Source organism: Pogonomyrmex barbatus, unplaced genomic scaffold (assembly GCF_055798465.1).
Source record: "Pogonomyrmex barbatus isolate J1 unplaced genomic scaffold, ASM5579846v1 scaffold3, whole genome shotgun sequence".
Taxonomy (NCBI): Eukaryota; Metazoa; Arthropoda; class Insecta; order Hymenoptera; family Formicidae; genus Pogonomyrmex; species Pogonomyrmex barbatus.
Window position 1 is genome coordinate 17,913,825 of NW_028297127.1, and position 25,674 is coordinate 17,939,498.

The 25,674-nt window shown below is 34.1% G+C and overlaps 1 protein-coding gene across 9 annotated transcripts in view; it reads left to right on the forward strand.

The window, feature by feature from the left end:
* Positions 1 to 25,674, forward strand: part of LOC105427841 (dystrophin, isoforms A/C/F/G/H) — a 409,642-nt gene that overhangs the window by 325,587 nt on the left and 58,381 nt on the right. For 8 of the 9 annotated variants that reach the window (XM_089078895.1, XM_089078891.1, XM_089078894.1 and 5 more), the window contains 3 exons: positions 6,533 to 6,677; positions 13,005 to 13,128; positions 23,557 to 23,723. In XM_089078895.1, coding sequence (XP_088935021.1) covers positions 6,533 to 6,677; positions 13,005 to 13,128; positions 23,557 to 23,723 — 436 coding nt within the window. The remainder of the gene's footprint in view (positions 1 to 6,532; positions 6,678 to 13,004; positions 13,129 to 23,556; positions 23,724 to 25,674) is intronic. The other variant, XM_089078890.1, reaches the window with a different exon arrangement.

Consider the following 25,674-nt stretch of genomic DNA (forward strand, 5'->3'; position numbering starts at 1 on the left):
TCTCTTAAGCGATTGACAGCATTCGTGGAGTTACCATTTACACTGGAAACTCTAACGAAATCTCATTAAATTGAACTTGGAATCTGGAATATTTTTACGCAAGAAACTCATGTAATTCCGTGGAGAAAATCCAACATCCAACTTGATCGAGTGAAAGTTCTGCAAATCTGAATGACAGATTTAACATCATGAAATGCGATACATCTTTTTATCAAATGCGTTGTCATATATGAAGTGTATATTATTTTACATTCATAAATTCATCTCTTCAGACATTTTGTGGAGACTCAGTCTCGTGTCGCATAAAACGCGGGATATAGTTGAAATCGCATTGTAAATTTCCGTAGAGACTATCAGTATTCATGAAATTCTTTCAATGAATTTCAATGATTTCGGTAGTAAGACATGATATTCTCGAATGTGAAATAACATTTTCTCATAAATTTTTCCGTGCTTTATGTTTTAGTTTAACAGATAAAGATTTGGAGCATTAATCACTAAATGCATAACGTATTATATATACTGAGAAAAAAATGCTGTTGAATCAACAGCATTAGTCTAATCTAATTGGAAATAATTTTGTTAATTCAATGACATTATTAAACAAAGATCTTGATTATTAAAACAAGAGCATGACATACTGTTTCATTAATAAAATGTCATTGAGTTAACAAAATTATTTCCAACTATGCTGTTGATTCAACATTTTTTTCTCAGTGTATATATATATATATATATATATATATATATATATATATATATATATACAGTATTTTAAATACATTTAATTATAACTATATTTCAGTAAATCTTTCTTCAAAAGCATATAATTTATATTTTTTAATTGGAATTTTTATTATTTTTTATCTTTTATAAAATTCACGTTTGAGATATTTGAAATATTTTGAGATATTTAAAAACATTTTTATTATTTAGACATCAAAAAATCTCATCATAAATATAATCAAATATTCAATTTATATCGTAAATGGTGTCCAGATTTACAAGCAAATACAAGGACCCGTGGAATTGGAATTTTTGAAGATTCCTCGTTTGCTCCGATTCGCTGAATCGCTTTCATTATTTGCCGGATAATCAACATTTCCAACTGATTCCTCGAAATGCATAACAATTTCCCTAGGTTTTTGCAAACATTTCCTAATCGCGTTCAACAACGCGGATAGATTAAAAGTGTGTTTCGATATTTCGACGTTATCATTGAGAACTATTTTATAATTTGACTCAACCAAATCCTCGGTCTACCTAATCACAGTTGCAATATTGCTACGCTCGTCGGTTTTCATGCATTTCGTGTACCGAACTATGCTCGTCCCGTCGTTTTAATTATACTTAATCTCGGGTTCTGTACACGCGAAATCTGGCGATCTCGCATAATTGGAAGTTTCGCCGGTGCGTTTTGCATTTTGCCACACTCGCAATTCAATTCTGTATGTATCTTATTCTGGATATGTGGCTTTTTTATTTTTGTTTCGTAAATGACGACGGGCTTGAATTACACCGCTTTCGCATTTGCGTAATCAGATTTTCCGCAAACCTTAGTCGACACCGTTGTGCATGTCTCTTTATTGTACAGCAAACGAAGAAAAAAGCAGTACCGTTGTATTTTGCTGCGATATTGATTTTCTATTTTTATAGAATTTCGTTATCGTAACGGTTTTTTTGTGAGAAGATATTGTTACTATGAAAAAGGGAGAATGGTTTCATTAAAAATGCTTTATATTTTCTATTAAAATATTTTATATCCCGCATCCGTTTATAATCGTATTAGAATATATCATTGTTTTTGCGTATATTTTGAAATCATGAAATATTCTATAGATTTGTTTGTTCATTCCTTTATTTCTTCCTTCACGAAAAAAAGAAGCGTACACTTTTCTTTTTCAAGTGTATACTAGTGTTCTCTAAATAATTAATGTAAATGGCTTTTAGTGTAAATGGCTTTTTACACGACCAATCACAAACAATCGTACCGTCTCGTCACAGGTAAATTTAACAATAAAATCTTAGCATCAGGCATGGTTACTCATGATTTATTTACTTGAGGCTACGCCGAGACTTTATCGAGTAGGTGCGAGGTACGTGACGTTTCTTCGGCAGATTTTTATAGCCGCCCAGGAAATTTCCCGGTGATTTATTTTACATCAGCCTGGCACGTCGTAAAGATCGCTCGCTCGCAGGGCAACGTTCGTTCGTTTGGCAACGCGACAGTGTAGCACCACTTACTGAACATTTCAATTGAAATGCGATCGCACGAACGAGAAGTATATCTTTCCGTTAGTGGAGGCTCTCCTGTTTCTGGCAGCCGGACGACGAGCGAAAATAGATGTTCCATCAAATTCCCTTTCGTGACCGTAAGATTCCATTACTGACGTGGGTCCGACGGACATCCTATTAATCACATAGATCTCGTTTTTTTTTCACAATTACACGACGATAAATTGCCGGTGTTCATATATGAGTCACGATTAATTAAAATTAATAATTTTCAGACAATGAAGCTTGATGGCATACTGCGATAAAAGAATTTCTTTACACATATATAAATATATAAAAGAAATATTATATAACAGATTTTTAGCAGAAAAATTAATTTGTCTAATCTATGTTTTATTTTATCTTTATTTTCTAATCTTAATTTAAATCGCAATACTATTGATTGTTGACCGTTTTATTAAGTTTATATTTATTCTATAAAGCTAAACATAAAAATACAATTTTTCGTAAAGCACGCGAGCCGACATATAAGCCGTCGTCGCTTCAGATCAATTCTTTTCTCTCACGACGCCGAATAAATTTTTCGAGCGAACATCAGTCTTCGCATAACGGCTACGCAGAGCGAGAAAAGTTTATTCCCACAATTCGTCGGAGCAATGAGGACGATTTCTTCCGGTAACCCCGTACCACCATCATCCATCGCGCGAAATATCCTTGCACCCTTGGATCTCCCTGGGAGAAGTGCAATATCGTTCGGCGTGGATGTGTCCCTGTGTATATACGCGGACGTGCGCTTGTATGCGCGCACAAATCGCAAAAGTACGCGAAATTCCGCGCGGCTCTCATCGACGTTACAATAACCGCGATATATCCGGACGCCGAGGCTGTTTCTTTGCGATACGAGAGAACGACGACGATGACGACGACGACGCAAGATGCAAGACCTCCGGAGAGGGACTGTGGGAGAATAAGACGACGAGGATTGTTGAATGCGACCTAGTAAGTGGGTCACCACTGGTGGCGGTGCAACAATGGCGAAATATAAATCTAAATCCCAACCGCCATCCTTCCTGCCCTCCTTTCGCCCCACAACTTTCTTTATCTTCCTCTTTCGTCTATTCCGAGACGACGACGACGATGCTTCGCTGTCCCGGTGGCCAGTGCGCCGCTCTTTATCCGAAAATTTCTCTCGCGGCATTCAGCTCCTATCCTTCTTCGCGCTTCCTATCTCCTCTTTATGCCGTTCTCGTCGCCTCTCGAGCCTCTGTCTTCCGTTTTAATTCGCAGAGTCCGCTCTACGCAGAGTCTCTTTATTCTCAGGCCACTTTGGATTCTATCCGCGTACGAGCCGTTCCGACAAGATAATGGGCGACAAGTTAAACAAGGAATAAAATAAAGAAGAAATATCCAGCTCAGCGTTATTTTTTTTATTACCTATTTTCTACTTTCCGTAAACGCATTTTACACTTCTATATATTTATGCTTTTATATTTTACATTTAATCTTCATATCTCTGTGTGAAATCTCAAAAATTTTAGAAATTGTACAGTTTTTTTTATTCACACGTATTATCCTTTTTATAAATTATTTTCAACTTACAATATACGGAATTTTTCTCTATCAGATTGTTGAAGAAATAATGCGCAGAATGGATTAAAGCTCTTGAAAATTTCTGGAATCAAAATTGTTGTCGTATCATTGAAATTCTACAAAATAGTCAAAGTTAATCGGAAACACTTGATAATGTCATATCTCTATGAGTTATGTTTTAAAAGATACAACACATAATTTTTTCGCGCGATATAAGATTTTAGATTTTTCTCTGCATAGAATTTTAATAACGTAATCACTTACAAAGCTTAAATTTTACAGGACTGAATATTCTGACAATTATTTGTCTTATTAACAAGATAAAAATCACATTGTTTGTGAAAATTGATAATTAACATTATTCATATCTCGAATTTTATTTATTTTATATAATAAAATTGAAATGATAAAAAGATTGCCAAGAATAAATCGCTTATCTTTTGAATTTTATAGCTGAAATAAAAGCTAAAATAAGATTTCGTTAAAATTTCTGTTGCCAGCTTTCGCTAAGTTCTGCAGGTATTATGTCACGTCACGTTATGTCATACGTGCATGGATCTACGAGACCATTATCTCGAATATCTACGAGATCTTCTCCTCAGACTAATTCTTTTCTTCTGACTTACCCTGCATATCTGTCCTGTCCCTGGTATCAGTCTAACATCTTTTGCCTCCGTTTCTTCCTCCCAGTGGTGCATGTCACAAGTCCTCATTCTTCTCGAGACCATCTCCTCTATGTATATACGGTCTCTCGCGCTACCGCGCTTTCCAGTGATTTCCCACTGGTCTTTCATTTTATTTCACGCTTCCGGCACTTCCGTCCACTAGTATTTACTTACTATTAACAAAACAGGCGAGTGTTACACCGCATTTCCTTTAATATTTATTCTTCATTCATTTTTGCCAACTCGCTTATCGCACCCCACGTATCTCGGGATGATCTTGTTGCAGCAAATTTCGCCATTTGTACGTCTCCCTTCTTTCTTTCTTTATTAAAACATCCCCTTGATCTGACTTTCTTTTTCGTCCTTTTTTCGCCCAAAGTCACTCCAAGACGTTCAATTTGCTTGCTTTTTTGTCTTAATCAATTTTATTCTAGCGAAGCGTTCTTCTTATTCTTGGTCGCACATCAAGGGTCGCTCTCTATTCATTCGTATCTCTCTGAGCGTCCATCTTTTGTTTTTTTTCTTCACTTGAATCACCTCGTCTTATTGTTCTACGCTCTCGCCTTCTTTCAAAATCGGTTTATGCACTAGCATTTTATGTCGCCGTTCGCGCCGCTTTTCTCGTATTTTTTCAATTTGCCTGAGATCGTTTTCTTTCTTGAAATCGGCTTTGCCACCGATTTTCCTCTTTCTTAGAAGCTTTTTCGTCGGTCATGCACGATTTATTTACCGCGTCGTTCGGAATGCTCATCCATTTTAGTTCTCTCAGAGAACTTTTTCGCTTTCCATATTTATTCGTTTTTCTCAAATCGCATCTTATCTGTGCAACTATATGCTTGGCTCTCATGTTTCTTGAAATCTCTGTTCTTCAATTTACGTTTTTTCTTAAATTACCATCTGTTTCTTTTGTTCCGTCACATACCCAAGAGGACGCATTCTGCTCCCTTTTTCCAATCACTCTAATATTGATCTACTTATCTTAAGTATCTGTCTATTTTTTCTTTTTTTTTTTTTTCGCCAACTTCATCCTCATGTTTCCATTTCTCTCTTTTCACTCATTACCCGATGCTTCTCTGAGCGTCGGCAACGTCAAGGCTTTACATTTACCCTCCTTTCATTCACTTCGTGCACGCCGCTTCGCCTTACCAATCCTTTTTCCTCATTCTGTCTCTCGTCGACGACTTTACCTGTCTGTCCCCAACAAATATGTACTCTCTTTACTTGCATTTACGACGAGTCGAACGACGTTTTATGCACCTTTCTCGCCCTTGCTATACTTGTTGCGAATATCCATCAGCGCTTTACATCGAGAGGATGTAATCCATCCCTCGGATGGATGTGTAAGAACATTTACACATTCTTGATGTAGAGAACGCGTTTCGATGTAAAAGATCCTGATATTTTTGTCACGGATTTATTATGCCGTAGAAAAATATAAATAATTATTATTTCTATATCAATAATGTCACAATAGATTGTAAAATATGCTACAATTTATTGATACCATGACATGATATTATAATTACTTCTAATTACAATTACAAATATCATATAATTATGCATCTTATTAATAATATATAAGATTAAATAATTCCTTATTACATTGTTTATATTAAAAAATCAATTTCTCAATTTGATGTATTTACATTCGTTATATTTAACAAAAAATGTATACGTTTTAATATGTGCATTATTTTTTTATATAACGTAAACTAGATAAAATAAACAAATTGTTTGATCACTACGGATGTATAAATAAATGGTCCATAGTTGCGAACGAAAATTTCTAAAAATTTTAGGAATGATTTATTGAATTAATTTAAATTCATTTAAAAAAAAATAATAAGGGATTTAATCTTGCCCAATCATATGCCGTGATTCTTTCGATTGTCTATGTAATTTAAACACGAGCTAGTTTTTATATATATATATAAGATAAAATAAACATATGTCATACATAAACGCGGTATTCAATATATTTTAGAGTTTAATATATAGATATCGGTCATATGTACATAGGATGCACATTTTTTTCTGCGCAGAAATCGATTGGAGAGCAACACGGAACACTGGAACGCTTTACTGCTATCGTTGCGCGAGCTCATCGAATGGGTGATAAGGAAAGACACAGAGCTCACCGGCCTGGGACCCGTTTGCGGCGATGTGGCTGCACTGCAAAAACAACAGGCAAGTCGAACGCTGTTTCGCGCATAGATTACTCGGATTCCGCTTCGTTGAGCCTCAGTCAAGCCCGTAGAAAATCTTTAGATATACTTTAGTCAGCGTATTCGTTATCTTACGGAGACGAGCATACTCCATTTAACATCTTTGGTTCGCGGCAGTAGCATCAATCTCGAACTTCAGGATTCGAGCCAAGTTACCTGAATATGACTTATGTACCTAAAATCGATTTCATATAGTCGTCCGCCGAGAGGCTTGCAAGTTTCCGCCTCGGAAACTGATTGGACGAATAGAATGTAATTACGTATAAACTCATGCGCTATCAGGCGAATGTTCAACTGTCTCTATGAGACACGACAGCTTAGCCAGAATACGGATATTTACGTATTCTCATCACGTTTGAATGTTCCGCTTCATGGAAACGCGAGTCTCAATTACTTCATTGCACGTCAATTGTGTGCTAAATTCGCTTTATCCGATTAAATTAATTTCCGGCTTATTAAATCGAATTTGACAGAAATATTTTAAGAGATCTTTAACATAGTTCAACGAAGCGTTACTTTTTTTTTTTTATAATCAATCGAATTTTTTTAGAATTATAATAAATAGTCACGCATTAGGGTGCTCTAGTCTAACGGATTCTTCTAAGTTATACTTCTTTTATTATCTACTTATTCTTTTAAAAATTAAAAAAATTAAATTCAATTAAAAGTTAAATTTCGTCCCGTATAATTGAAATTGGGTATATATATATATATATGTAATTGGGTGTATATGCCCGAATATCCTTCGATAATGTGCAAAGGTGCACTAGTTCGGATTAATCCAGATTAGAGCACGCATGTTGCCGGCATACAGAAGCGCCTGTACCATTGATACAGGTAGTATCCGAGTGTACGGAGGTGATAAGCCGCATGTCCCTCGACCAGATCATTGATGTCATCAGTGCGGCCAGATCTGTGTGTGTGTGTGTATTTGTCACTTGCACCGTAGAATACTGGAAATGGCCATCGATTATCCTTAATTACTCAAGCGAAATGGTAAGGTGCTCAACCGTATACTCATCCGATTGCCATCGTGAAAATGCGGGTCTCTCGTAAACGCGATCGCTTTGAAATTCGTAAAATCAAACGCAAAAATCATATTAATTCATCTCGCGTTAATGAGAAAATATATTTTAACAGTGCATATATTTTTGCATTTGTCAACTGAAATAAAAAAGGAAGTCACCTCTCATAATATTGTTACAATCGGTGAATTGGTATAGAAAAACATTGAAATATTATGATTGAACATGAAATATATCGAGACAAAATGTAAAATTCAATTCTCTCTTTAAAGCTCTCTTCTAATTTAAAAACTCGCACTAATTTCAATAAATTCAATAGTTCGACAAAGACATCAAATAATCTTCCAAAATTAAAGATATCAAATGTTACTAAAAAAAGAATTATTTTTCTTATTTTTTTTTTTGCCATATAATAATTATATCTAGAAAGTGATATAATTGGTATCAAATTGCAGACTGCTTGCACGTATGTATGTAATTCAATCTTACAACAAAAAGCGTAATAACAAATGTATCTCGACACGACAAAGATGAAATATCATCTTTGTAAAATACTGTAAATATTGTGGAATACATTTCTCGTATTTGTTCAAAAAGCCGATTTAGATTCGTAATAATGTTACCATCGCTTTTACTCGCTCGGAATATGCTCGATGCGAAAGGAGGTAACTACACGCGTTACTCGCATTCCTTCAGGTTCGCATCAGGCACGGAATTTAAATTCTCACATTCCAACGCGAGTTTACCGTATCCGAGCGATTGTTTCTTAACGTAATTGTTTGTCCCGACTTCTTCGAAGATTCAATTAAGGCCATTTCTCCATCGACATTTTGCACAGTTACTCTTCTCGGTAACTATATTTTTCTTAAACTTTATTAGAGTAAAATGACACGAACATTCGCACGAACAATCCTATAATTATTGTCGATGACGAAGTCGTCACGAGATTATCACCGTGGTTTGAAATTTGACGCGACAATCGTCATGTATTGGGAAAGTACGATTATACACGATTAATGTAAATCGATTATACGTGGATTCAATTTAAATGATTCTCGTAATTTAATAAATTCTATCTTGATGCATATGTGTCGCATGATTCTAAATAATTTCGTGAATATTCTAAATACATCCATATGCGAAACTCGCCTCGAGCGATTTTAATTACAGGTTGTTAATTTAATTAGTTTGGAAACATGGTGTTTTAGTGAATGATTAAACTATATTTACTATTGATATTATAACAATTGATTTCTTATTTACTTCTGTTTTACACAGTAAAATAAATTGTCTTGTTAATAAAAAATTTTAAAAATATATTAATAAAAATTACTTATATAAGTAATCTATATCGCTATCAATGTTTTGGGAATTATTGAGACTTACGATTGATCGAGATTTATGTTCTTTTTAAGATTTATTTTCATTAAAACAAATTAAATAATATTAATCATTTAATATGTTTTTTGATGTCTAAGAGCTTAATAAAAACAGTATTGTTTCGAATAAGAATTTCAAGATTAATTCCATGGCAGATAATTAATGAGCCAAGAGAGAAAAAATGCCATATATCATTTTTATTGATAAATATTTTAATGGTATTAATGATATTATCAGAATACGTATTTTTTTAAATAATTCTTAAATTATTTCAAGTCTTGCATGTATAGCGTAAAAATCTATTAGTCTACTATGAATTAAATTTTATTCATAATTTTATGTGTGTGTGTGTGTGTGTGTGTGTGTGTGTGTGTGTGTGTGTGTGTGTGTGTGTGTGTGTGTATATATATATATAAAATGCTCGTTTATAGAAGAACATCCTCAGTATTTTTTAATAAAAGTTGGGAATGATTTACAATATCAAATAAGGAGGAAAATTAATTCTTTTGATCGGTTCTTTTGAAACTGTCGCACTGGGGAGCGGCCATCTCGGCATCGAAATCGAAACGAGAGATGCGTAATTAGAAGGCCGTTTATTGCGCCCACGCAATCGAAATGAAAGCCAATCGTGCGCGGTTTAGTCGCTGTTACAACGACGGTGTAACGAGCGAGACGACTATTCCTCTTACACGAGCTGTCCTGAAAATTCCATTCGCCGGCGAGCGCGCGGATCGATTTTGGCTGCGCCTGTAAACGGCATCGTTACACACCCCGACGACGAGCCGTTCACGACGACGAACGGTTCACGTACGCACCTTTTGCACGCGGACCATTTCGTTCGCTCGTTCGTTTGTTTCCGTGCGCGTGCGAATATGGCTGATAAATCAAAACCACCGACGTTACCGGGCGTCGAGAGGCGCATCGATTTGCGAATCCGATAGATTTTGGTATTTCACGACGAAACACGTTCACGGAGAGCATGCATTTTTTGCACGGCTGGCCCAAGCCCATCTTTCCTCGACGTAACCCGCAGCGCGCGAGCGATTGATATTTTCGTTTCGCCTTGCCATTGGAATTTTCGTTTTTTTCACGCGAGGACGATCGCCTGGTGGTTATTTTTCGGGCGGCCACTTTGGCCGAGTGTCAGCCTCCGGAATTTATGCCGATGTGTTTCTTTCGGCTTGGTGGAGAGCCCGGCCTCTCGTCGCAACGTTACCTCGATTGTTTACGGAGAGGTCCATCGTCGTTCGTAGCTTGTGAAATGAATTGTGAATTCTACGAACGTATTTAACGTTCGTTTTTTTGAATCGTAAAAAAAAAAAAAAAAGAAGCCTATTTTCGTTGCAGAAAAAATTAATTTGAAAGATTGACACACATCAAATCAGTATCACAATTCTTGTGATATTGATTTGAAAATAAATAAGTTAGGCAGATAATTCGTTATTTAAATTCTTTTTTACTTGGTTCCGCAACGTAGAAATGAAAAATGGCAGGGTCACTTTTTCCATAAAATTGTATAATGCATTTAAATTTAAAATAATTTTATTATTTGTTACAATATATAATGCAGTGTGAGAAAAAGAGATCTCTTTTTCATAGAATTCTACAATGAATTTGTTCTGAAATAATTAAATTATTTATCATATGAATATATCCTTTTTTATTTGCGTTTTATTGTATTGAGCATATGAAATAGCAGGCAAAAAGGATATTCTTTCTCTGTGGAGAGCTGTATATTAAAATTGTTCTGAAATAATTTATTTTCTCAGTGTAATACGCAGTACAAGCTACTGGGACTAGTTAAATGCTGAAGATTCTTAGTGTCAGATGCTCGTATATTATTGTGATATGCATCAGTGCATTGTTGCTTCATGTTATATATATATATATATATATATATATATATATATACACACATATATCCCGTAATTAACCTCTCGTAATGATAACCGCAATGATAAGGGAAACCAAGCAATTAGAAAATTGCTTGGTGCAAGCAATTAGGAAATATTCAACTGTTCAAGTGAATGCTTTAAATCGTTCTAATTTCTTGATTAGCGGCTTGACCCATGATTAAGCACACATCGCGCGTAAATTTTTATGCGCGCATTTTACAATGAGAGCTACTTATAATCAGTCCGTTTGTGATTTGTTTAGACAGTAAAGTTTTTAATTTTACTATTTGCTGATCAATAATATACGTTTATACGAAGCATAATCCACACATGATCTATTACTCGTAATAGAAAAGTCTTAGAAGAAAAATCTGTGCAATTACGGGGAAGAAAAAAATAAAGAATAAATGCAATGAGATTTCTATCACTCACTGCAGGCCGCGCCATCATTCTTCGAAATAGGAAACGAGAAAAGAAAATAACGAAGAAAAATATAAAAATGATTAATGGCCGGTGTACGGCGAAATGTGTTCTGAACAATTTAACTAATTTGTTTAATAATATAATTTAACTTTATATTGAACGTGCTTTATCTTCTGGCATATTATATCTTTCCTAAAATTTTTTTCAGGAATTCCCGATTATTGTAAAATATGGTGATAAATAATCGCTTAAATCACAATGAAAGAAAAATAGATAAGAAATATATAATTGTTTTATATATTATCCTAGTATATTATACTGTTTATACTAGTATTATATTAGTTAGAGATACAATTATTAAATCGAAAATAATAACGTAACATATATGCTTGCTTATTTTGATACGGTTTTATGTATCATATCATTATTTTTTCAATCGGTTTGTAAAAAGCATGGATAGAATCGCGCTTCTAAAGAAATATGTGATTTTATTCTAAAAAAAAAAATAGCCATTTTTCGTCAGTAGTGATACAACTATGGTAACGTGTTAAAAAATCAAATAGGAAAATCACACGAAAAATATCGATGCAAAACTTGAAAAACAAAATCATTTAATTTATTTTGTATAACTACGAAGTAAATGTTGAGCGTGAAGCTAACGAGAACCGTCAATTACGTTTTCATATACTAGCAACCGTGAAAATGAGAAAATCCTTTACTCAGACAGTTAAAAATTGTTTTTTTTTGCTCCGCATTCGTTTCTCTAGCGATGAATTTTTTTTTTTGCAATGGTATAAAAGAGGAAGCTAGATATGAACATACCACCCGGGCGTCTCTCGACGCATAGGAAAAGTCCACAGCATCTTGCTCGGAGCAAATCCTTAACTCCGCCAACGATGAGAAATAATCTCGTTAACTAGCGGGCGTGTAATATTGCAAAAGTACCTTTTTACCTACTCGACTTCTTCTCGCCGACTGTAGTAGGCTAATTTTCAACCCCGTTGCGTAACATTTCATCAAACGTAATTACGAATGCACATGTTAATATCTTTGCATTGCGACGCAGCGCTATCTTATACACGCGGTATATGCTATATGATATGAGAATTTTTTGTTATTTGAATTAATAATTATATTATTTTATTATATTTGAAGTATGTATGTAGAATAAAAATATTTCTCTGTATTATTATGTAATATAACATGATATTACTCGATTATTTTCCGTACATATTGCATGTGACTTAAAAGGTGAAATATTAAAAGTCAAGTGCTTTTTTATTTTAGTTGTTTTACTCGATAAATTAATTAATATAATAGAATATTTAACTGACAAAAATAATGACGACGTCATCGATTTATCAATATCACGATATCAATATCACGATTGTTTTGTGCTATTCTACTTGTTACAATAGACAGTCGAGTTTAGTCGAAATGAAGTTTTTTTGAAGCCTTTTCTCTCGGCGAGGAGTTGAACGCCAAGAGAAAACTTGGCACTGCACCAGACACCGATGCTCCTTGTCTCGTTATTTTTGTTTCACGATTTACGCGTCTCCTTCACAGGACGACCATCGTGGCTTCAGGAGGCAGCTGGAGGACAAACGGCCGGTCGTGGAGAACAATTTGCTGAGCGGCCGCCAGTACATCGCCAATGAGCCTCCGCTGTCGGACACATCGGACTCCGAAGGTACGTAAATTGTGAATTATACATACAATTATACATAAATTGTGCTCTTTTGTTGTTTTTTTTTTTATCATTTTTTATCGTTAACAATTTTATATTTAAACCATTTGCGCCAAATATACCTTATGAAATAATATTTTATAAAAATATAACATACAAGAGAGTGAAGAAACATGTAAAATGTTTTATTATACGCGATGTATTCATGTAAAGCACATTTTCGAGAGTGATAAAAATATTTAAAAGAATAGAAATTATAATGTTAAGAAATTGTTTATTGAATGTATTGATTATTTGATATCCTTGATTTTCTTTTATGTGTTTTTGCGTTTTTGGAAAGTCACTTTTATACAAGACAATCAGAAAACAGCGAATTTCAATATTATCCATTATATTATTTCGCTTGTACGAATGAAAATCTTGCAGAGAAAACAAAGGAAGTCGGCCAAGTACGTTCATCATTAGTTTCATGAAACCCCACTTTATAACGCAAGACTGAGTTCGTCGATAGTATAGACTCTCGGTAATTAAGAACGGTAGTATACTTTTCAACCTCACCAATTCGCGATTTTTATTTGTGCATTTGTAATTTTTTTATATCAATTATCGGGATGAGATAAAAATCTCGAGTGTTCCGGCTTATCTCATTGATTTATCGATTTGGAAGAGAACACAGAATTTTCCCTTTCTTTGTTTACACCATTATTTGATTTAATTAACAGACTACTATTGCTATTATTATTTTGCTATCAATATTCTCGGTGATGTTATATTGATTTTGTAAGAAGACATTTATTTAAAATTAATTTTTAGTATAACACGTAATATAAAATATTACGCGTAAGAAGATATTAAACATGGAACCAATTGAAAACTTTTTATATTTTTCTTTTTGATCTATTAATACGATATTTTGTCAAGATTAATAAAATTCTGTGAATTGCAATGAACAATTGAAATAATCGTTCAAGCTTGTTAAATATATGAAAGAAAGACATTTAATTTTTCTGTACAGAAATTTGTTGTACCCCGGATGAGTTACGTACGTAATTTTTGAGAAAATCAGGTTCGCCAAGTTTAAAGGGGTCAGAACTCCGAGCAGGATCATAGATGGAAGGTTCTTCTTTTAAATCACTTTCATTCACACTTTTTGTAAATTAATAAATTTATTCTGATAGATACACAATGAATTAATATTATACTTAAGATTTTGTTTAATGCTGATTTATTATACAATATTCTCACACACGAGTTCAGGTGTCGTCGGGTGATTCGGCACGGCTCGCGATACTCAGGAAGCCGACGACCGTGTACGATACTTGATATTCTATTATCACGACTCGCGTGTAATTAACGACAAATTCTCGGTACCGATGAATTATCACTCCGCTTAATACCTTGTACGACTCCGAATTCCCATGCCTATCCTTCTTCGTGGTGTCTTTTGTCAAGATAGCACCTGCTTACCCGCCTTTTTTTATTATGTTAGTGTTAGTTACCTTCTGTGGGTTTTCTAGTATTACACCTTTCGCAATGAATCCCGTGACTGCATATTGACAGTCGTTAAAACGTCTTCACTGTGCACTGTGTCACTTCCAACATGGGATCACGCGACAATCGTTTTGAGCGCGAAGTATTGCCTGAAGTTTCCGATAGTGATGAAGTGCCTTTAAATTTTATCATCCCAGAAGAGAATGATGCTGAATTGGACGAACTTTTGAACGATCCTGCAACTCGAGAACGTTTTCATCGTGTGATGCGAATGTGGTTGCAGATTATTAATCGTTTTTATAATGACGACTTGTTTGAACTCGGTGAGGATTATATATTATTTATTTTATATATTCCTAACAATCCGAACGCTGAAACTATAGAATTGTCGTGGTCGATTGAACTCTACGAGTTGATTAGTGGTTTCCCTCAGGCAGATGTGGATGGTATAGAGAGCGATGTAGAGAATGATCCTTCTGAGGATTCGGAGAGTGAGGATGATCAGGCAGATGATTGTTTTCTTGAAGAATTGGGAAAGTGCCCCCCCGGAGGATAATTCAAAACAATAACTATTATTTTTAGTTTAAGTTTTAGTGTAGTGAATAGTTTTAGTAATTATTTTTTTTAGTGTAGTGAATAGTTTTTTTTTTTCTATTTACCATAATTTGGATTTTGTAGCTGTTTCTTTGTATTGGTAAGTCCCACATTTTCTTTTTATTGTGTATTTTTATTCCTTAATTTTTGACGAACGCTTTTAATCGGTTCGCGTGTACGTTTATTGTTCGGCGGCCCGCCTTTATTTTATAATTTACATCAGACGTTTTCTCGATGATCACGTCCGATTCACAACGCGTCGAGTTTTTTCGATCTCCGTCTTCGAACCGTTTCATCGTGTAGTAGAATTTTTTATCTTCTATCTCGAATGAACGTGGAACCTCTTGATTTTCTTATCGTAATGTTCCTTTGCCTGTTTCTTTTCTTTTTCGACTGTTTGTTTCGCGACTTGATTTGCGGCTCGAATTCTTTCGCGTAGTTCTTTTGCGTAATTATCATACGAATATGAGGATTTGGCTAGTTAAAGCCGTAGCTTAATAATGGTGCTTGATGTCCGTAGACTAGTTCAAACGACGTAAGTCCGGTGGCAGTATGCGGAGTTATATTATAGGCGAATATCGCATACGGTATCCACTCCTCCCAATTCATCTGATCTTTATTAATATAGTGTCGTAAATATTCTGTTAAGGTCCGATGTGATCTTTCAAGAGCTCCGTTTGTTTTCGGATGATATGCCGTCGTTTGTAATTTTTATATTTTTAATAATTTACACGTGTTTTTAAATAATTCGCTTGTGAAATTTATTCCTTGATTAAAATTTTATCTAGGATTCTAAAACGATTCTTTTTATGAATTCTTTAGCAATCGTTGCCATTTTTTGATTTTGTATCGGTATTTCTTTATTAAATTTTGTTAGACTGTCTTGAAATGTCAGTATGTATTTGTTTTCATTTGTCGTGATAGGTAATGATCCTACTATGTCTAATGCGAATTTCTCGAAAGGTTTGGGTCGGTCAGGAGTAAAGGTAGTTTAGCCTGTTTCTGTAATTTATTTTTTTGACAATACTCACATTTCGCGATATATTGTTCTATATCTTTCTTTAGTCCTGGCCAGTTGTGGTGTAATTTGATGCGATTTAGTGTTCGTTTGACGCCCTGATGTCCTCCTATCAATGCGTCATGATATTCGTATAAAATTTGTCTTTTTTCTTCGTCTCCGTAAATTTTTTCGGACTCGACATTATTTCTGTTGCGATATTTCGACTTAGAGCGTCGACGTTTGCATTCGCTTTATCCGGCTTATGAATTATCTCGTAATCATAATTCTTTTTCTGTTGCATATTCCGACGCATCCGTAGTAAGTAAAAATGCTTCTTTAAAATCTGGATATTTTAATACAGAATGCCGTCGTTTATCTTTTAGGATTTCAAATGCGTTCTGTTGCGCGTCGGTCCATACGAATTTTTCGCCTTTTTTCGTTAATTTTGTGAGAAGTTTAGCGATTTGCGAGAAATCTTTTATGAATTTCTTGTAATATCTCGCTAACTCAATGAATGATTGGAATGAATGATGAATGACACGTCTCTTATTTTTTTCGGCGTCGGAAAATTTTTTACGGCATGTAGTTTTCATGGATTCGGTGAAATTCAGAAATAATTGAGAATTTTATGCTGTAAGAATTCAAAAACAACTACCGATTGTACTTGTACTGGGATTCCTAGACTGAAGAAATATTTTGCATTTTCTCCCTTTTTCTACTCTGTAGCCTAACTCGCGAGACCAGAGCTTCATACTTTACTTTGTCTTGTTCTTTTTTGAAGCGCAGCAAGGGCAAGGAACGCGTAACTGCGATGCCCTGAATATTTCATGTACGTAATCCCGTAATCTCGCCGAAAGCACGGATATTAAGAAAACTGGATAGATATTTGATGTGAGATATGAGAATTATGTTTATTTACTTGTAAATTTGCAATGAGAAGTAATCTCCTGTATATCAATCTCATAAGCTTGTGAAGAAAAACCAATAAAGAGGGAGAAAGAGAGAAAGGATGATACAAAATGAAAAAGAAATAAAAAAGTTGAATTATCTAGCAATTCTTAAATTTAATTTCTTTAATTTAACTTTCCATCCTTATATTTATTTTAACTTTCTTTTTTCCTTTATATTGGAGTCCAAAGCTTTTTTTGATTGCTCACTAGCAAGTCTAGCAACTGGAATCAAAATACATTTAGTGCGCGGAATGTGAAAATACATAAAAGTATAAAATGAACATATAAAACTATATAAGCAAAAATACAAAAATCCTTATTAATAAAAATTAATAAATCCTTATTAATTAAAAAATTAAATTTTATTATTGATATATATAGTGAAACATACAGTGAAATTTAATAAAGTCTAGTATGAAATTCGGAATTTATTATTATAATTAATTATTTTAGCAGTAAGAATACATTTTAATAAATTACTTGAGCAAAATTCTATATTTCGTCAAAAATGTATATTAAAAAATTTTAGTTTTAATTTTCCATTCACAATTTTTTTCGTTATTTATATCGAGGGATAATTCTTTATATAATGTAATTCTTTATATAATGTAACGTAGTTATTGTAGGTATTCTTTACGTAACATTGTGAACAATTCTTTCTTTGTATGGTATCATATTGTATTGTAATATCGTTTCAAGTATTCGATTCAGAGATAAAACTTCTAGTGGGCGGTGTTAACGTAACTCTATCGGGAACCGATATGAAGGGTTTCGAAATCAGCTACAAGTGTACACTTTCTAGTTTTCGTTCTGTATCAGCAATTCTAAAAGTTGTGAAATTTAGACGAGATGTTTTATTCATATTGCATCGTCTCTGATTGAATAAGAACAGGAAAAATGAAGGAAAGCACTAAATAATACATCAAGGTAAAATCCGATTTCTTTGATTTATTCGCAATTTAATGCGCAGAGTAATAGAATTTTATTTCCGATAATTTTATTTACATTTTCGGATGTCGTAAATCACATTTTATATGAAGTAATATAAATTTGATGAAGAATCATCTTAGTTTCCTCGTTTAATTATACGCTTTTTATCAGCTCTAGAAAGCTCAATTATTTTCCAGTACAGTTTTCATGATTGTCTATAAGAAAAAGAAACTCTGGTTTTATTTATTCGAAGCCAAAGCTACATTTTGAAAATATTTTATTATGTTTTAAAAAATATTGACCAAGAATTAGAAATAGAGAAGTATTATATATATTTCTCTTTCATAATTTTAAAACTTTAAAACATTAAAGAGTACAAGAATTATTTCGTTTTCTTATTTTTACTTCTGTTTTCTACTCTTTTTCTAAAAATTCTTTACTGAATTATAATTATTCAATTTTTTCGTGAAAAAACAATTATTTATACTACGGTAGAAAAAAAGGTTGTTTGAGCTAAGTAAATGTAACTCCATCGCGAGTCATATGGGATTCTCAATCGAATTAGAAGTATCGTAGTACATTGGTACTGATGGAAGACGGGAGCTTTGGAAGAGACATTCCCAAGAGGAGACCGGAAACTTGTAGATGGAATTTACTAAAGTCCCAAAGGAAAGCACAACCCGATCTTATGTCAATGCGTCTCTCTCTCTCTCTCTCTCTCTCTCTCTCTCTCTCTCTCTCACACACTTTCTGTCAACTTTATAACTTACACTACTAATCAATTAATAAGAAATATTATGTAATAATTTACTGAACACGATTGCTATTTAAGAATTTGATTTTGAAATAACGATAAAATAACGGTAAAATTTTTGTTAAATTTTTGTTAAAATTTTTACAACTTTTTTTAACAATTGATAACCCATGACCGAATGTTTATAGAATACGCGAGGATGTTTGTGTGATGTTTCTATTGCGCTCTATATACTTTCTGATAATGAGAAATAGAAGATTATTGGTATTTGTATACGCAATTAATAATGTGCGAGTTGTTCGTTAATCTTCATTAGAATATTTCTGATATGCTTTGAATAAACACACATGTATTTACATTAATGAGTAATAGTTATTATCGTTTATCAGAAATACCGTGCGATTGACGCGAAATATCGAAATAGCCGAACCAAATAAATAGTAACAACCGATGATAATTTAAGCAAGTTTCCATGGTAAGTTCATTAGTCTCCGTCAAAACGCGTAATCTAATTATTTTCGAAACGTATTTGCACAAACTTGTTTGTCAATGTTATTGTCACGTATTTAACATATTATATTTAACGTAAGGTTTTATTACAATCAATATTGTGAGATTAATATCCTCTCAGAATCAATAATTTTTAATCATTTTCAATAATACATTATTTTCGTTTAAATAAACGGATAAATTTTTAATTTTTGTAGGATATAGGAAAAGTTGAATGAATTAAAATTAATATTAAAATATACGTTGAATAAATTAAATATGATTAAATACAAAAAGGACTTATAAATCTGTGCAGAAATATTTATATTTTTAAAAATTTTAATAAAAGGATATATATTTATACATTTTGCATTTTCCAATCGTTTACGATTATAAAATATATTATACGTATCCATAAATGATTATTTATCACATATTTATATTATTATATTATATTTACAATATTATCGTGATAGATCAATCATTTTATCGTCCAAATCGTGGACAAGTAATATTGACACATTGCTTCATTCATATATTATATATATATATATATATATATATATGAGATATATATTCATGTTCATTGCGGCTTTCGGCCGCGGTCATTGTCATTCATTGTGCCCCGTGTAATATCCGACATAAGATCTCGGAGTAACCGTAACGATAGCTTCATTCTGCGTAGAACGGATTCGATCTCAATAACGTGGCGCGGCTCCTGCGAGCGAGCAACTCCGGCGGCGGCCGCGCACGGTTTCGCTCATTCCGTAGGTAGTCACGTTTCGCGAAACGTGCGCGGCATCGGGTGTAATCGTGCCGACCGACGTCGATAAATTTTCAGCGGAATAACATCGCGCGCGCCGTAAGGCCGGATTATACAATATCGACGTCGAATTCGTCGAAGCGGATTATCCGCGAACCGGGATTCGCGGCCTCCGCATTTAGCCCTAGATTGGAGCACAGTCGGAATTTCGGGCTCTCGCGCGAAGATCATCGACGGACTTTGTCTTTTATTCTCGTTAACTTTAAAGGTCAAATTTGCTATTTTATATTTCAAACTGTCTTGCGGCAGGATAAGATAATCGAGTTGTTATTTTATTTAACTATTGGATTATTGCAAAAAATGAAATTTTGATACGCAAAGTGTCTTTTCCGTCTGTGGAATAGAACGGAATCTTTTCATCTGAAGAAAGAAAAGGAGGACAGTTGAGGGGATATTTCTCGATTTTTTTTACTTTTACCATCATTGTGGTTATGTCCACAAATTAAAATCAATTAAATTATGTGTCTAGAACGCGCGTGTCAATAATCTCTTTCTAGGATGATTGATCAAGAAATAGTCGAGACTCGATTTGTCTCTTTTTAATGTTAGCAACTAAAAATATATAATTCTTTAATATTGTCAGAAGCCATTAAGGAGACTCTAATTATACTATTCAAGCTGTCACTGCCTTGAATTTTCTATATTGAATTGTGGTGATTTAAAGAAACTTTAATATGCTATAAATAAAACTCGGATATTAAAAAGGATTTCCAAACTATAGATATTTTTTACTAACTAACTAGATATTTTTAAATAGACTTTTAAAGAAATGCGATTTTCTAACAATTTTAAAAAACATATTTTGGTCAAACTATCTATAAATACTATACTACTAAAATACTAACTCAAAAATAATTCTTACAATTAAATAAAAACTATTGCATACTACTACACATGTACAAACTATTGCTACACTGCTGTACATGTTATATTTACTATTTAATAATATTTAAATAATTAGACAAGTGAATTTACTTATACTTACATCTGCAGTATAGTTTGCTGATATAAAATAGAATGAAACTTTGCACAGGACTTTTTATTCGCGTGGCTCGGTAACAGCCGCGGGATTTTCATTTTCGCTCTCTGTAGAATCTCACCGTTGGTTTCGCAGTCACCCATTTTCCATTTCCCGGAAAATCTGAACGCTGTGGCGATGGAGGAAAGAATTAGCGGGACATTCCGAGGATGCGCATGGAGACGAGGGCGGGAAGTCAGCGAGTGAGAGCTAGATAAACCAGTGGCGTACGTGCCCGGAAAGTAGAGCGTCGACTGTTGAATAGATAGCTTAGGAACGAAGAGCACAGTCGCCTAATTCAATTCGTTCAACAGACTACTTTCCAAGACGTTCTTTTTCATTCGATCCGTCTTGTTGTTTCTCGCGGTCGCTCGGCTTTTTCGACACCGCCGCTTCTTCCGCATTGAGAAGAAGCTACGTCACACCGACCCGACGGGTTTTATTCCACGGTTCTCGACGAAGGAGATCGGTAGCCGATAGCGTAGAAAAGAAACGTTATATCGCGCGCATTTCTTATCTCGGGAGTAACTCGGATTGTTCGGAGATACGAAATAAAAAGCTCTATTTCTCTGATTTCTTTGGCACCATGAGTTTTACCGCTTTCGGATGACAGCTCGAACGGTGAATATCGAGTTATCTACCAGGAAAAATGACTGCAGACGTGCCTGATAAATTTTATCGTATGAAAGTCTGGAAATTGCATTGATAAAAAATTGTGCGATCTAAAAGGTGATGTAAAAGGTAACGATTTTTCTATCATGGTTAATATTTGATTTTTCCTGAGTTTCTAACATCTATTTTAAAATATCGATGACCTGGAAAATGATAAAATTATAAATCGGATTTATCTTTTTAATACTTCTTTTGTCAGATAGAACATTTACGAGAAGAAGAAGAGATTACAAAATTCTACGAACAGAATCGTAGAATTTTATTTGCAATTTTTGCTCGAAATAACTATCAATTATTATTATTATTATTATTGCAAACACGTTGCGTGCACAGGAATGACGTGCGCGTAAACGACGCGATATATGCGCGTAATTATCGCAACAAACTATTCTCATTTTCCGCACGGCAGACGGCGGCGGCGCCGCGCTTTTCCGCGACTTTTGTCATCCATTGGCCGTTTCCCAGATTGATCGATCAATTCTACGTGACGCGAAAGATAATCGCGGCTACGCCTGACGTTTCGTTTTGAGCAAATCGTTTTTTCTCATCTTTTAATATTATCGACGGGTCTTTATCACAGGATTTACTACCACGCCTATCTCGTTGGGGGACGCGTAAAAATGTCGGGATGGCGCATGAATTACTAATGTCCACCGAGATTTGCAAGGAATTCTTTTATGCTTTTTTTTTTTCTTCGCCAACTAGGAAAACCCTCGCCAGTCGCATAACGAAATGACGCGAATCCAGGGTCGAGTTATCTGAGCCTATCGGGAATTAATTGTCCTATGAATCACGCATCGTATCATGCAATGGACAGTTTTTATGTGCATGTTTAGCATTGATAACAGCGATGTCGTACCTATATGCTCGCTGGCTTCCTATCTCCCGCGTGTTATGTTGATTTATGTTCGTGATGTCGCCCAGCTGGTCTTCGCCGCAATTCATCCTGCGCATCGGTCTTTAATCGTCCCAACGTATGAATTTATCGATCAACTGCGCTGAGAAATCAGGAAGAAGATGTATGCACTTTTTTGCGATAATTGAGTTATTTTATCTTTCCGTCTTTTTGACAAGTATACGCTTGTATTTAATATCCGAGCGTGAAGTAACAAAAGATGTGATTTTTTTATACATTTGTTTATTAACGACTCTTTTATTCAATATTAGTAGTTCAATAATAATAATTTAATATTAATAATTTAATATTAATCATATAATATTATATTAATGAGAAAAACAGTTTTTTACGTAAAAAACTACGCTATTGCCAATATTTCAAAATTTAAAAATTTAGAGATTATAATTCACTTGCTACAAATATTATGAACAAATATTACGAACAAATATTACAATATAAAAATTTATGAAAATTTGATGTTTAATATTTAATATCGTATTTAATATCCGAGCGAAAAATCGCAAAAAAATGTGCTCTTCAATGCATTTATTTTTTGATGGCTTTTTCATCCGGTAGTATTATATTAGTAAGAAAAAAATGTTTTCGTAGAAAACCACGCTATTGTCGATACATCAAAAATTTAGAAATTATAATTCACTTGCTACGAATATTATATATATGAACATAAAAATTTATTAAAAATTTGGTATTCAATCGTATATGTGAGTCTGGAAACGGAGGGAGAATCAGAACTTTGTAGATTTGTTCTGGAAAACGTTTAACAGTTTATTTTCTATTTGCCTTTTCTATAGCAGGCAGAGAATTGGACGGTGATTCCAGAGGATACAGAAGCGCCGAGGAGCAGGCGCGCGAATTGACGCGGAGCATTCGCCGCGAAGTGAATAAACTTTCCGAGCAGTGGAACGCTTTAATCGAACGTAGCGATGCGTGGAAGCGGAAACTCGACGACACCGCTAACGTGAGTACCTTACTCGATTCTTACTTACACAGAAAGCCGCTTACCTTCGAAGTGTATTCCCTGATATGAATATCAATCTTTTTCATTTCTTTTGGAAATAAATCCGAGATTGGTTCCTGATCCGGCTGTACACAGATTGAAAAGCTATTTTAAGTGGCGACATCCAGAATTTTTAACACGCAGAAGACTATTTTTCGCTTGAAAAAGCGAAACTGTAAATAAATTGCATGTATAATTATGAATGGATTTTAGAGAATTACTCAAGTTAAAAAAAAAATGCATGATTAACGGCTTTACAATAAGTAAAGTAAGAAGAAACAGCGGCTATCGACAAAATGTTATTCGCATGATGTGTTTACGCAACTATTTTAGATCTAAGAAATATTGATTAAGCAAAGATTAATTGGTGTACGATGGTGTTGGACCTTTCTATATGATAGATTTTCTATGTGATAGAATGGATGGAGGGGTAGTGGATAATTGTTAGAAAGAAATAGAATTTATTTTTAATATATCAAGTGCACAGAGGCTAGATATGCGTGAATATGAAATTCATGATTTATGATGCATTTTCGATGGGCGGATAAGAGAGATGATGTTTGCGGACGGACCACGAGTTTCGCAAGAATTAATTGATATTTTGTTGCTGGGCGTAATATGCAAACTTAAATTAAGCGCGAAACTTAAAGTTTCCTTGCGGCGGCGAGCGAATGCGAAAACTTTGATTTATATCCTCCCGCTGCACTGCGCTGTGATATTATGATAGATCGAGAGAGACAGATAAGTCTATATAATATTAAATGCTATCGAAAGTTACTTCAGAATCAGCCCTTATGTAATACAAAAGAAACTTAAACGAGAAGTCTTTTATCTGCAATGAACCCGTTCTTATAAGAAAAGTTCAAATAATTTATTTATATTTATAATGAATGCAGGAGAGAATATTAAACTATATAAATTTGCCGCATTTTTAAAGTTACGAACGTTTTTTAACTTATGAATAAGAAAATTAGTTAATTTTTTTATACTATTAAATAGAGATAATATATTTAAAAAATTATTTACTATTATCGCGTATATATTTTTCTTTTTTTAGACACAGATTTAAAATTTTTATAATTAAATTTTATATAATGGAACATTGCCCCTCTTCGTTTGTGTAAATATCAAGTTGTAGTATGGTCGAATATTTACAATGACCGAAATGGAGTATTTGACCTTAACAAGAGTTTTACAAGAAGCCTATGACGATAGCGTTATGAGGCTCAATTTTTCCCTCGTATTGCTTTATGATTGCCATTGCAATTTTCTCTATGAGAGGTTCCATTTGTCGGAACGACTTTGCGCCCTAGAGGGAGCAACTGGACCGTTTATTGGCGAGCACCGAGAAAAGACGTTCGGAAACGAGCTGCCTTGTAGTAAAGGCGATCCTCAGATGCATTTCTGGCCAATCGACGCTCGTGTCGCGTCTAATGCCACCGAAATCTCAAGCTCACGTCTTTTTCGATATCGGAAATAGCTCCCATTTCCGGGACATCCGTTTAATCGGGGGCTCAACTCTTTATATCGCGCGTGTGTCAATTTATGTTTGATAAGGCACATAATACAACTATCCTATAGCTGCATCTTCCAATATTATTGAGAATCGTACAGACCTTTCAACTAATAACATCTCGTTTTACAAAAGAACATAGATGCTACATAGATGTACGACCTTTCTTGAGAAATCTTATTTCGAATCGAATGTTGGAGTGCTGATTACCTCTTAGCTATAAACGATAAAAGTCTAAGTCTCTCTGTAAATCTCTCATTGAATATAAAGATCTTATTATGTTTGTTTATTTTCCTAAAATCTCTAAGAGCTTTACTTTTCTGACTTTTACTTAGACAGATGAGATATTCAACACTAAACGTTCATCTTTTCATTCAGCAGTACACGTATATTCTATGG